This window comes from Panthera onca, chromosome B3, assembly GCF_046562875.1.
Source record: "Panthera onca isolate mPanOnc1 chromosome B3, mPanOnc1 haplotype 2, whole genome shotgun sequence".
NCBI lineage: Eukaryota > Metazoa > Chordata > Mammalia > Carnivora > Felidae > Panthera > Panthera onca.
The window spans coordinates 19560591-19575371 of NC_138344.1; the positions used below are offsets into that span (position 1 = coordinate 19560591).

Sequence of the window (14781 nt, forward strand, 5' to 3'; positions counted from 1 at the left end):
CCCAAACGAAAAGCAAACAATGCTCTAGGCCTTAGGAAAGGGTCCTGTCCAGAGAGTAGAGATCCGTACCTGGGGGTCCATCCTGAGGAAGGTATGAGGGCCTCTGCTGCTCAAAGTCGATCTTTTAAAGGTTTTGCTATGATAAAAATGGTAGTAGTTTTCCAGGTTTCCAATCTGCAAAACAAGAAGCGGGACACTATCAGTTAATACAGTCTTACAAACAGCTTCAAAAATCCTCTATCCCACAAAAATCTTCCCTTTCTCTTAGAGACTCATTCTGCTCCCAAAGGAAACATACCCTCCGTTATGCCTTCCCACTCATCTCTCTGGCATATAGTTGGTGTTTACAAACATGACGGTGGATTTAGACAATCCTTTTGGGATAAACAACACAGGGTCGTGTTTCCAGTGAAGCAAATCTTGTATTAAGTGCCTATCATTTAAAATGTGTACTATCTTGGCCAAATTTGGTAGACAAGAATCCATGTTCATTTAGGGCCAAGCATCCCTGAAGTAGCTAAGTTAGTGTCAAGTCAGGCTTATACCAAAATATTCATTTATAAACAAACTCCATCTTCTCCACCCCACGGGTAAACTGAAAGATCTAAGAATGAACATTCGCTCCCAAGCAAAACAAGGGAGCCAAAGAAAACACGCACGTCCATCTGCTTGGGGATTGTGAAAAGGTCAGATGAGAACATCCAAACCCCCAGGGTGTCCCAATTTTCTGCCAGGGGTGGTTTGTCGAGACAGATTTCAGCTTGAGGGCTGGACAGAACCAAGAGAAGCAATGGATGTGGCCTTCGGGACAGGCAGGCTCTCATGCCTCAGTGACCCTTGAGTATCAGGACATTGTTCTCAGAAGACCTGCTTTTTGTTCTTTCACTGGTTGTTGAAACTAGCTTGGTGGTCACCATCCTTGAAAGCAGAGCTTCTTAAAAGAGGCTGGACTGAACATTACACAGACTTTCAAGTTGCCCTTCTCAGCCTAAACCATCCTAGCTTCTTTTCCAGCTTCTGATCAAAGGGAGAATTTAAGACAATTTGTCCTCTAGGACGGCACATGTGTGGTGATTACGATATGAACCTGGTTCAAAACCTTCCCTCGCCCTTCACCACCACTAGCCATGTGATCTGGGGCAAGGACATTCGCCCCCTGTGAATCTCGATTCCTTATGTGTAAAACGGGGACAAAACTACTTAGCCACTGGAGTTCAGTACAACTAAAGTCTGAGCAATGCCCAACAACCTTTGGCTACACCCGCCTCACTCAAGCCATTTTGTCTGCTGTGACCTAACCCCATGAGGCTTGACCGGCCCAGGCAGAGACCTGGGGGGATGTGGATGCTCAGAGTGGCCATTTCCACATATTTCCACAAGATGAGAGCCCTCCAGCCCTCGTTTCCAGCAATCCCAGCTGCCTGGCTCTCTCCTGTTCTTAAGTGTCAGGAGATTCCCATTTAAAAATCCTCCTTTTTCAGGGCACCTGGGTGGCTCAGTTGAGCATCTGACCTTGGCTTGGGTCATGATCTCACGGTTTGTGAGTGTCAGACCTGCATTGGGATCACTGCTGTCCGTGCAGAGACCGCTTCAGATCCTCTGTCCCTCGTTCTCTGCCCCTTGCCTGCTTGCGTGTGAGCGCTCTCTCTCTCAAAAATGAACATTTTTTAAAATTAAATAAAAAATAAAAAATATATAAATCCTCGTTTTTCACTTAAACTTGCTCCTGAGTGCTCTGAGTTGTAAGCGACAGCTTACAACTATGGAACACTGAATACTATTATAGTCGTGAGGATTAAATAGGTATCATGGGTGTTCAACAAACACTGGTCGGGATTCTCTGTCTGGCTCCTCCCCACGGCTCCTCCATTCCCCTCGCTAGGACCAGGATGCTTTAGATTTTGGCCCAATCTGGGCCCACATTCCAACTCGATCCCTTCCTGCCGGGTGACCTGGGCTTCAGGCCCTCTCTGAGTCTTAGTTTCCTTGTGAAAATAGTAACTACTGCCTTGCAGGGTTGCTCTAAGACTTAAATTACACGAATATAGGAAGATCTAGCAGAGTGCCCAGCAGGTAGTAAGTGCTCAATAAATGGTTTTCTGCAATTAAGATTCTCAGTTCATGTTCTACCACGAGACACCCCTTCTGCCATCATAAACCTCGTTATTTCGGCCCCATTTTGCACAAAAGCACTTTTATTTCTCCTACAGATGAGTCACCTTGCTCACTTCTTCAACAGAGTTAATTGCTAGATATGTCAAGCCTCCTCCTAACGCATGCCAGAGCTGTGATTTAGAGCCAGAAGCAATAATGGAGTCTTAACTTACAGCAGTATTTAATCAGCATGTTTGCTTCTAAGCTGCCACCATCCCTGGGAGATGTTTCACAACTCCTGGCCTTTTAACTCTGGGCACTCAAGTCAATTCCCATCCAGGGACATGGAGAAACTAAGAGGTGAATCAAATTTGCTGGCAAAGGGGTGGATTACTCGCAGAGCTGCTGACCTTAAGCAAACCCGTGTCAGGGCAGCCCTGGAGGCCATTCAGGGCAGCACCTGGCCTCAGGGCAGCCAAGCCAGGCCAGAGGTAGCCAACCCCACCGCCATCCAGCTCCCTGCCTTTGAGCCACCATGATCATCCTTAGCAATGGCGTCCAGGGTCTGAGCTAATGAGGGCTGCTCTCCTCGAGCAATCCATGGGAGGAACAGATGCTCCCCAGTGCTGACCTGGCAAACCGGCCCCAGTGGCAGTGGTGACCAGTGCCACATCTGTCTGGAAGTGTATGTCCAGCCCAGCATGGGGACTGGGGGGTTTGGGAAGGACCACTCCCAATGTAGAGGAGAAGGGGACACCAGCCAAGGCTGTCCTCCTGCCCCTACAAGGTTAGCTGCAGAATAAGCTGGAATGTGTTTCAGAAAAACCAGTGAGGGGGTCAGATCACTGGCTGTTCATAAATCTGACAGCAGCTGCAAGGGTCCCTGAAATTCTGAACACTTCTCTCCACCTTCTGGGTCCTTATGGAGAGTTGGCATGAGTGGATGGGCAGCAGCCACATTCCTTCCTCATGGCCAAAGATTTGAGGCCAGATAGTGTGATTCGGGGCAGCACAGGACAGAAAGGGTGGCACAGGACAGAAAGTACTGGAATTACTGTAAGGGTAAGACAAGGAGAGGATGGGGCACCTGGGTGGCTCAGTCAGTTAAGCATCTGACTCTTGATTTCAGCTCAGGTCGTGATCACACAGTTCATGGGTTTGAGCCCCACATCAGGCTCTGCACTGCAAACAGTGCAGAGCCTGTTTGGGATTCTCTGCCTCCCTTTCTCTCTCTCTCTCTCTCTCTCTCTGCTCCTCCCCCACTCATTCTCTCCCTCCCTCTCTCTCTCTCTTTCTCTCTGTAGAAAATAAGCATTTAAAAATAAATAAATAAATAAATAAATAAATACTCATTAATTCAGAGTAGGCATCAGAAAACTATGGTCCATGGGCCAAATCTGGTCTATCTCCTGTTTAGCTTATTTTTTTGTGTGTGGTAAAATATACATAGTATAACATTTGCCAGGTTATACCATAGTATAACATTTACCATTTACCAGTGTGCAGTTCAGCAGCACTGAGTACATTCACAACGTTGTGTGGCCAACAACACCCTCTGTCTCCAGAACTTTTCTCTCTCCCCAAACTGCACCCATTTCGTGAACTCCCATTCCCCACTCCCCGCCAAACCCTGGCAAACCCCATGCTACTTCCTGTCTCTGTGAGTTTGATGGCTTTAGATATCTCATATGAGTAGAATCACTTGCCCTTTTGTGACTGGCTTATTTCCCTAAACATGGTGTTCTCAAGGTCCATCCATGTCGTGACATTTGTCAACACTTTCTTCCTTTTAAAGGCTGAATAATATTCCCTTGTATTTGTATACCACATTCTGTTTTCCATCCATCCATTCATGGACACACAGATTTTCACTTCCTCCCTTTGGCTATTGTGAATAATGTTGCTATGAGCATGTGTATGCAAATACCTGTTCATGAACCTGCTTTCAATGCTTTGGGGCATATATACACCTCGTGTTTTTATCAATAAAGCTTTATTGGAGCACAGCCACACCCATTCATTGACCTACTGCCCATGGCCACTTTCATATTACAATGACAGAATTGTGTGCTACTGAGACCCTCTGGCTCAGGAGCCCAAAACATTTCACATGTGGCCTTTACAGAAAATGTTTGCCAACCTATGATTTATGGCATTTGCTGCTGAGCATACTTTGGGAGACCAGCAAAGTCTCTGATGATGAACATGGCTTCTCCAAAAGTTGGGGACCACCAGTCCACATGCTGAGGGGCTCTGCTTAGAAACATAGGTGCAGCTGCTGTCCCAGCATCTATGGCGTCTCACGTGGCCATTGAGCTGCCCTTTCTCCAGGAGCCCTCTTTGTCAGATGCCCCAGGAGGTCACTCACATCTGTCTGACTCACACTATCCTGCCCTCTGCCATGGCCCTCCCCTGGCATCAGGCATGGGTCAGGAATATGAGGTTTTCATCATGGCCAAAAGGTCAGAAAGGATCAAGGAGGGGGCAGGAGATGGGTGCACCTGGCTGCTCATGGAATACAGCCCAGCGAAAGTCATCTCGACTTGGCTGATGCAGCATTTATGATTTAGGAGCTATTTCCTACTTCCTTCTCCTCCCCCACCCCATCTAAATATTCCTCTGGTTCTCACCTTGCCTGCCACGGCAGTGTCGACCCCAGTTAATGCCCCTCCCAGCTTAGGGAGCTGCTTTTTAAGATCTCCAGGTGCCTACATGAGCTAAGAGGACAGGATGGCTGGGAAGCCTCCATTCTCTAGCAGCATCATTGGGGACGTGGCCACTGGCCTGGTTAAACGTAAGGGACATGTCATGTGTCCCTGTCACGTGGTCCTGACCTACAGAGAAGGGAAAGAACCTTGGGAATGGTCCCATTTTATAAATGGGAAACCGCCCAGGGAGTTATCCCCAGTTGTTACCCTCAGGGTTTCCCAATTCCTGAACCAACAATCCCTCCCACTCCACCTGGCCACAGATGAATAGGTGACAACATCTGACACCAAATGACACAGAGACACACAAATTAGGGCTTAGGATTATTGCAACACTTTTGGTACATCTTCAGGGTCAAATTGACAAGAGCTGGAACCATAAGGATAAATAGAAAAACTGGGGCGGCATAGACTTGAATTCAAGGTGATCTTGAATTCACTTTCCTAAGTGAGGAAATATCCTTATTTTGATATGATTTCTGCACTGATATTAAGTAGCTGCTCCTCCCAGCTTGGCAGTCTGGGCCATCCTGTGCTGCTGTCCCTCAGCCACGGCCTGGGACAGTGTTTACACCAGGCCTCACTGTCCTCTGGGAGTCACCACTCACGTGCTCTGTGTACCGCTTATCAAGCCAGTATCGAAGCAGCCTGCCTTTATAAACATGGGGTGAGTGGCTTCCACAGAATATCGCTGTTTGAGGGTGCTGGCAGTCTCCTCTTCCTTCTCCTCCTTGACAATGAAAGAGAAATTCTTCCCCCAGCATCCTAGGCTGTCTGCCTGTCCTGCTCAGCTCTGAGCCCTTCCAGAACCTCAATTTGCTCTCCATCAATGAATCTGATCTCTGGTGTGCAGGGTGTTTTGTTTGTTTGGTTTTTTTTTTTTAAGTCACAACATAAAATTTCAGTGCCTTTTCTCTTTCCTGTCCATGGTATTTTCACAATGCATTAATTAGAGCCAGTCTGTTAGTAACCCCCTCCAAGAATGTGAACAATCTTCTGAATATGTAACACTCAGGTCTCTTTACTCAACACTGATGTGTAATTATACACATTAGTTGATAAAATTGGTAACATCATTAAAACATCATTAAAAACCCTGCTAAACGTTCTCGGCCAGAGCATTGGAAGAAATGGGATCAAAGAATCCACAGTGAAGACAGTTGAAGCATGGTTTCTCTTTAATGGGGTACTCTATTTTAACAAATCTAGATGGGGCGCCTGGGTGGCTCAGTCGGTTAAGCGTCTGACTTCGGCTCAGGTCATGATCTCACGGTTTGTGAGTTTGAGCCCCGGGTCTGGCTCTGTGCTGACAGTGCAGAGCCTGCTTCAGATCCTCTGTCCCCCTGTCTCTCTGTCCACCCCCCAAATAACTAAACATTAAAATAAATAGGTAAATAAATAAATAAAAAGTCTAGATAATGTCTGCACATGGTACAAAATATACATAGTGCAAAAGCACACAGAGTTCGCAGGGAATGGCAATTCTCTGTCCTTCCCATCTCGCAGCCACTGAGGGTCCCCAACATTTACTGGGTGCTCCTGGCTCATGTCAAGAGCAGCTGGCACTTGCTGAGCACATGCCATGCCTCAGGCAGTAGGAGAGCAGTTTTAGATGCCTTCACTTGTTTGACTGTCATGACGTCCTTATGCTATCCTCACCCTGAAGTTGGGGAAACTGAGGCACGGAGTGAAGTAACTACTTCAAGACCATATCTTGAGTGAGTAGCACAGTGAGGACGTGACCTCGGAGTTCCCATTCATAACCATCATGCCTTCTGCCTCTTGCCACATTCACAGCATTGGTTGCCATGGGGGGGTCCCAGTAATCTTGGTTCTCATCCTCAATAGCAGGTGTGTTCACACAGGGCCAAGTGGCTCAACAGGCGTCCACTCTCTTTCATTTCAAGCAGAAATCCTGAGAGACATATATTCCATGCACGTATCTATTCCATTACGTCCACATGTGAGTGTATGTGCCCATGTGTACACATGGATATGTGTGCTTATGCATATATATGCACGCATGTATATATGTATGCATTCAAACATGTGTGTATACATGCATGTTCACATGTATATGGATGTGCAGTGTGCAATATATGCGTACATGTATGTATATGGATGTTTGTGGGTATATATATGTATGTATTCAGATATGTGTATATATGTGTGTGCATGTATGAGTGTGAATGTATGTACACAGAGATGTGTGGGTGTGTGTATATACATGTATGTGTGTATTCAGATATGTTTGTATATGTATGTATACAGTTGCCTGGGGTGTTTATGCAAGATTCACAAATAAATGGCTCTGAAATGCAACCAGGAAAGTCTTTGGTTTTCCCACAGCCCTGATATCCAACAGGACCTCCTGAGGCTGCTATTAATTGCTCTAATTCAGAACTTCTGGGTCTGAGGGCCACCAAGGCCACTACCTTGGTCAGAGTCACCTGATAGCATGAATGCTGGCTGTGAGCCAGGCCTACCCCCAGATGAAGGTTCCAGCTCCTGGGGTCCTGGCTGCTGCCACACACATGTATGCCAAAGCCTCTCCCCAGGATATGGTGAGCTGTATCCAGGGACTGTGTCGAGTCCCTTTCCAGGAGGCTGCCCCTCCCTCGCTGGGCCTTCCAGGCTAGCTCCACACCAGCTCTTCTGGGAAGCCTCTCCTGCCCACCTGGATCCCAAGCACACCTGTGCTGTACAGGCTGAGTCTTGCGGGGGCAGGGTCACACCCTCACCATCTTGGTTTCCTTATTCCAGGCTGAGCATAGAGGGGAGCAGCCCCCAATGTGCACGTTCCAGATGACTCCCCACCACAACCAGAGCCACAGCCAGAGCCGCCATCTTGAGGTCAGCATCTTCTTGCCACCCTCACCTCCTTCCAGATCTGTTCCTCCTCTCGAGGAGTCCCTTGTCTTGGTGAATGGTGCCACACCTTCCACAGGTGTCCAGTGTCACCAAAGCCTCTGGAAGTGACCTGCTGAAAGTTTCTCAAGCCTGGCTGAACCCCATCACCCCCACATCAGTGTAGGTGGCCCCACTGCTCTACTAGGACCAAAGCAGGGCCCTGGCTGGCCTCTGACCCTCTTCTGCACCATTGTACTGCCATTCCCACCCCAGCCCTGCCTTCCCTTCCAACACGAAGCCTTGGCCCCTCATGGGGCACATAAGAATCTCCACCACTAGGCCAGGCCACCTCTCTGGCCACAGGCCTGGCCCTGGTAGCATCACCTCTGTCCTCGGGTGCTGCTGTTGTGTGTCAGCCCCTTCACACCAATAAGACTACCTCCCACTCCATTTTTAACCGTCACCTGAGCTATCACTGCCTCCAGGAAGCCCTCCTGGACCTTCCAGGATCAGGTCTGCCCACATGTGGCTATCACAACCCACCCTCCCTCCATCCTTCCACAGTAAGCTCTCCAAGGCAGGAAATGTCATCTGTAAATCCTCAGGCCCTGGCAGTGTCTGGTGCATGGCAGAAGCTCAAAACATATTTGGTGAAATGAACAGATTTCAAGTGATACTGGAAGGACACACACGTCTTCCCCTCTCTGCCTTACATATAGTTGTCCAGCGTGGCCCTGGGGCCAACCAAGACCCTGTGCCTCTCAGCCCAGTGACTGCTGTCTTGCCTTTCAGGTTCTCTCTAAGCCTCCCCTCTCATGACGGTGCTGAGGCTGTGGAGTCAGGCAACCATCTACCCGCTGTGTGGCCTGGGCTAGGCCCCATGCAGCTCCTCTGAGCTCTACTCCCACGGGTGCAGGCTGAGCGAGAGGCCATGCAGGACTCTGCACTTCCATCCAAGTGGCCTGGCACCCTTCATTCATGGCAAGCTAACTGGCCTTGGAGAGGAAGACTCTTGGGGACTACAGGTGGGATGAGTATAAACAGCTTGCAAAGCCAAACAAGGAAGGGGCAGAAGCCAAGTGTGGTGGGGGAGAGGCCTGGGCTGGGGATGTGGACAGGAAGAGCCTCTCTTGTCTCGTTTTGGTTTTTTGGGTTTTTTTTTTTCCTGTAAATTTGAGTATTTCCAGCTTTGAATCACCTCCCTGCTCATACAGGGCAGGTGTGAGGCCCGAGGGATCTGCGGGTGCTGGAGGCTGGGGTGCACCCTGCCTTCCTGAAGAAAAAGAAGATGATTTGTTGTTTTCTGCAGATCCCAAGGAATGGTGGAGAAGAGCCCCATCTAATATATTACGTTTGATTTGCAGCAAAGTCACTGAGGAGCATGCCAAATCCACCCCAGATGACATCGGATCGTTCCAAAGGTCCAGCCGCCCACTCAGCCCTCCAATGAACGTGACCTCAGATGCAGGTGCGGTTCCCTGAGCTCTCAAGTCAGCACGCTGGGTTGGGGGGCTGGGGGGTTGGCTAAATGCATGCTTTGGTCAGTGCACAAAAATGCCACTCCCACCTCCCCAGGCTCACACAGTTAAATCTGCCTCACGGGAACAGCTGATAAGCAGCCACGAAATGTCACGATCCAAGGTCTCAGAAATGAATGGGCTGTAGATGAGACATCTGACTTTGCAAAAAACTCTTCACTTTATCACTCCCAAAGCCTGCCCTTGGCTGGAAACAGATGTTTCGAGCCCTGTCCGCTCGCAGCTGCAGCATGCCGGCTTCCGGACCTGCTGGTCTTCAGGGCTGGCCTCTTCTGAGGGCCTCTGGCTTCTGGGGAAGAGTCTATGTTTAAAAGTCACGGGCATCAGAGTTCAGTTATATAATAGTATTGATCCCAGTTGGTCTGCTTAAGAAAAACATAACTAATTAGAGCCTATGAAAAAACCTACACACCAAATTAATTCTGTCTTGCTCTGGTGACTCCTACCTGAAGAAAGTTATAAATATAGACGGCCACTGAACCTATATTTAGCCAGAACTGAGTTACCTGGTATTTATAATTAAGGAAGTCCAAAGAGGGAGAATGGACATTTTGTTGTTATTTTTTAAAGCATTAAAAAAAGAAGAAAAAAACCTGCTTCCCATTTCGGTCACATATACACATAGCAACATTCTGTTACTGCAATAATTACAATTCTGACCCAAGTTAAGATTATTGCACAATTTCCTAGTCTCCTAAAATTACTTTCTTCAACACATATCCACCCAAAGCATGCCATTAAGCTGCTCAACTTCCTACAAATTCCTGAAAAATCATTAATTTTTACTTAGCAGCCTTCATTTTCTCTTCCCTGAAGTTGCCAAACCGAATGGCCTGGTCTCCTATGAGGATGTTTATATATTATATATTGCTTATATATATTATATTATATATCTGGCCTCAACATATACCTTTAACACTCACAAAGAGCCATCTGAAAAACTCTACAATCTTTACTTTGAAGGTCCTCTTTTTAAACCATTTACTGGTTAAAGATTTCTTTGCAGCCATCTAGAATTAGCCATTTTATCAGATTTCTAAACCCAGTGCTACTTTTGTATTTATTTTTGTTTCATTTTGATTGAAAAATACAAAAGTAAGACTCCTCCTCCTGAAAAAAATGCAGGTCCTAAAGCCATGTGGGGCACAGCACGGCTTCTGGTGTGTGGGGGAAGGGCACCAAGGGTACAAGGGGAGACCTGGGGCGGCCCTGAGCAGGTTGCAAGAGTGTCTGCCCTGGGAGGGAGCAGCCCAGCCTGGGTGTCAGAGCCCAAGGGGGTGAGGAGCTTGTCCACACCGTGAGACGTAGACAGAACATATGGCACCTTGGTTACCCACAGGGAGAATGATCAAATACAGTTAACACCCTGGGGTAGTGGGAGAGATTTCTCACTGTTAGACAAGAAAACTAGAAAGAACTCTGTGGTGCTGGGATTGGAATTGGACAGCCATGCGATTTTAGTTTTCCAGACAGACAGACAGATAGATAGACAGACAAAGAGATAGGCAGACGCACCAGTGTGTGCACACGTGTCTCCCCTCACTGGACAGGCCTGTGAGAAGCAACACTCAAACAGTGGCAAACCCACCCAGAGCCCAGGTCTTGGCTTCTAAGTACCATTTTCTACTAAAAGGAACCAGGGCTTTTGGAGAAATGGCTGATTCCAGAGTCAGGGCAGGGAAAGTGCAAGAGGAATCCGTAATACCACATTTGGGAAGAGAGCAAGAAATGACGCAAAGAACTCTAGAGACATATCACCAGCACACAGGAGCCAGACTTGAAAGGCACCTACAAGGCAAAACCTAGACCAGTTGAAAATCGAAATAAATAATCCCTCTTGGAGGTTCCAGTCCAAGAATGAACTAGGAAACCATGAGTCCATACAGATATACTTAAGAACAAATACTAAGTTGTATAGGAATCGGCTATTTTTACATAGTTTCAAAGCACCTCTCCACAAAATATTTACTAATTATAAAAGGGAAAAGAGAAACTTGACAGGCAGACAGAGCCTGTTAACAGAGTGATCAACAAGTGGGCCACCAGCAATGAGGAAAATTGAAACGTGGGCCATGGGGTCAGACGCAGCGAGAACACCGTGTCACCGCCTGAAGTGCAGAACCCAAATCATCGTGAGCAAACAAACAGCAGACAAACCCCCAATGAAGAGGGACCTTCCACAGAGTAATTGGCTTGACACTGGCAAGTGCCAAGGTCACGAAAGTCAAGAGAACAGTGAGGAACTATTCTAGACTCCAAGACAGTAAGGAATAACGCTGTGCAAAGCCATATTGAAGCCAGAGGCAAAGGAAAAATCAGCAATGATGAACTTGCCTTTATTTAACTTTCTGATATTTTGCTCACTGTGGATTTTCTTAATTTCAAATTTTAAAACGTTGCATTAAAATGATATTTCTCTTGGTCACTAAGTTTTTTTTTCTGGCGTCCATCCCCTTATAGTTTAGTTGAAAGACTCTCATAGCTGTATGTAACACCTGACTCTGAACAGGATCCTTTCCTGTGAAGGCTATTGTTGGGAAGTTGGCAACAGTGTCGGAGGTATGATGGCCAGATGGTGGCAATGATCATCTGTAATTCTCTGGTTTCCAGGGTGCCACAGTTCTGTAGAATATGGTGCTGTTTGTTATGAAAGACACAGTAAAGGATGAGGGGTGATAAGGTCAGCTCAGCGATGTACCTTCAAATGGTTCAGAAAAAGTTGTATACTACAGTCCCAGCTATTTCTGAGACCTCATGATTGTTACCATATTTTTTAAAAAGAATATTATTTTTGAGAGAGAGGTGGGGGAGGGGCAGAAAGAAAGTGGGGGAGGGGCAGAGAGAGAGGGAGACACAGAATCTGAAGCAGGCTCCAGGCTCCGTGCTGTCAGCACAAAACCCTATATGGGGCTTGAACTCATTAACCGAGAGATCATGACCTGAGCCAAAGTCGGTCGCCTAACTGACAGAGCCACCCAGGTGTCCCTATAAAGAATATTTTAATTGCAATACAACAAGGTAACTAGAGTTCTCACTGCCTCCCTTTCCCAAATAAAGGCTAAAGACCTTCTAGTCTAGAATTGAGGTCAAAACCTGAATCACTTCAACAACCGTCTCTTTGGTGAGTTGGTCCTTGGAACCAGGTCTTCCTCCCTCCCCTGAAACTCATCAGGCCCACAACTACTTTGTAAAAGAGACAGGAAGCCAATGAGGTTTATTTCAAGGGTAGATGACCACTGGGGTCGAGAGGCTGCTTGAGGCCTGGCCCCGTCCATCTATGGATCCGGGCCCTGATCCTCACCCCAGCCCCCAAGGCTGCCCCCCACCTCCCGCGTGGTGACCTGATACTGCATATAGGTTCATGCCACTTGTCCCTGTTTGGATCTAGTTGGGAGAAGTGCCCTCGCTGCCCGCCAGGCCCAGGCACGGACCCCATGATGGGGAGGAGGCAGGTAGGTGGAGACTCAGGGAACCTAGTTCTGCCAGATCTCCTGAACTCTTCCAGAGAAGTTGACACTTCAATTCTATAAGAGATCTCCCAAGTTTTTAACATTAGCAACTAATTTTAAAATGTTAACACCACTGGTGCAGCCTATGGACCACAGGGATTCCACGGCCCCTGCAACAAGGGGATCTAGACAATTTGGTTCAGATTTCCCTCACTCGAGGAGATACACTGTTCACTTGTCTCTGAGTATGCAAGACCTAAGTATGTGGCCTTATCCTTAGAAAGTCTCACCTGGAAAATTTACCAGGGAAGCTCTGGGCATGCCCAGATGTGCTCTTAGCAAAAAGCATCTCAGCTTGTGAATGGAGTAAAGCATGTCCGTGACCTTCAGCACCAATGGCTGTGCACAGCACACCTGGCAGGCTGGTTACACCACAGACCCAAGAGCAAAGCTACAGTAAGCACCCCAGGAAAATAGGTGGGGTCCATCTGGGGATCTCCAGAGAGGCTGGCAACGGGCTGCCATTTGGGGCTACTTCACTGAGGAAGGTCAAAAGGCTGCACGATTTGGGGAAAAAAAGAAAAAAGGATTTTTGTCCTTATGAAAGATAGGTTTAAAATTCAAACTTTAATATCTAAAACACTCTCACTAGAGAGCAGTTATCCTGAGGGAAATTAAAAAGGACTTTAGAGAAATTAATCTTCAAATTTTTCCCTTTAAAAATAAATAGCTCCTATACCCCAAAGAAGCAAAAGCAAGGACTTGAATAGAGATTTGTACATCCACGTTCACATCAGCGCTGTTCACAATAGTCAAAAGGAGGAAGCAACCCCAGTGTCCATTGATGGATGAATGTGGTCTATGCACACAATGGAGCATCATTGAGTCTTAAAAAGCAAGGACATTTTGACACGTGTTACAATATGGATGAACCCTGAGGACATTATGTGGAGTGAAACAAGCCAGTCACAAAGGAACAAATATTGTTATGATTCCACTTCCATGAGGTACCTAGGATCGTCAAATTCATAAAGACAGAAAGTAGAATGGGGACTGCTGGGGGTTGCCAGGGGCTGAGGGAGGAGGAATGAGGAAGTTAAGTGTTGAATGGGTATAGAGTTTCAGTTTGGGAGGACGAAAAAGTTCTGGAGACAGGTGGTGGTGAAGGTTGTGTGACTATGAGAATGTATTTAACGACCCCAAACTCTACACCCAAAAATGGTTAAGATGGTAAATTTTATTATGAATATATTACCACAACGGGACGCCTCGGTGGCTCTATCAGTTAAGCGTCCAACTTCAGCTCAGGTCATGATCTCACCATTCATGAGTTCAAGCCCCGTATCGGGCTCTCAGCTGTCAGCACATAGCCTGCTTCGGATCCTCTGTTCCCCTCTCTCTCTACCCCTCCCCTGCTTACGCTCTTCCTCTCTCTCGAAATAAATTAACTTTAAAATTAAAAGAAATAGGGGTGCCTGGGTGGCTCAGTCAGTTGAGCGTCAGACTTTGGCTCAAGTCATGATCTTGCGGTGTGTGAGTTCGAGCCCCGTGTCGGGCTCTGTGCTGACAGCTCAGAGCCTCGAGCCTGTTTCGGATTCTGTGTCTCCCTCTCTCTCTGACCCTCCCCCATTCATGCTCTGTCTCTCTCTGTCTCAAAAATAAATAAACATTAAAAAAAATTTAAAAATTAAATTAAATTAAATTAAAACAAATAATAATAAATGAATATTTTACCACAGTAAAAATATATCTCTTCCACATTCTCTCCCCACCTCTCCTAAAACTCACTCCTCTCCCATGTCACTTAGGGTGCTGGGTGTCAGCTCCCATGACAGGGAGCCCTACAAGGGAGAAGGTGTAGCCAGCCCCAAGGAGCAGAGAACAGAAACCAGAGCACAGCAATGCTGCCCAGCTGTAATTACTAACTACTCTTGGCTCCAGGCAGTTTATCCCCCTCCTGTGTCCCTCTATTATGTGGTTTCCCTCACAGGGTAAAAGGATACCAGAGAGGAGGCAGCAACGTTCTTGGCGACAGGCCAAGTCCACCTGACCCCATCACCCCAGCTTCCTTTTACCAGATGTCCATCCTGGGGGTGTGGCCATACAGGTCTGCTGACCAGGCAGCCCCGTACCAGCCCCCTA

At 47.3% G+C, this 14781-nt stretch overlaps 1 protein-coding gene across 2 annotated transcripts in view; it reads right to left on the minus strand.

The window, feature by feature from the left end:
* PCSK6 (proprotein convertase subtilisin/kexin type 6) overlaps positions 1-14781 on the minus strand; it is a 191543-nt gene that overhangs the window by 140839 nt on the left and 35923 nt on the right. For both annotated transcript variants that reach the window (XM_060617833.3, XM_060617834.3), the window contains exon 2: positions 70-174. In XM_060617833.3, the coding sequence (XP_060473816.2) occupies positions 70-174 (105 nt within the window). The remainder of the gene's footprint in view (positions 1-69; positions 175-14781) is intronic.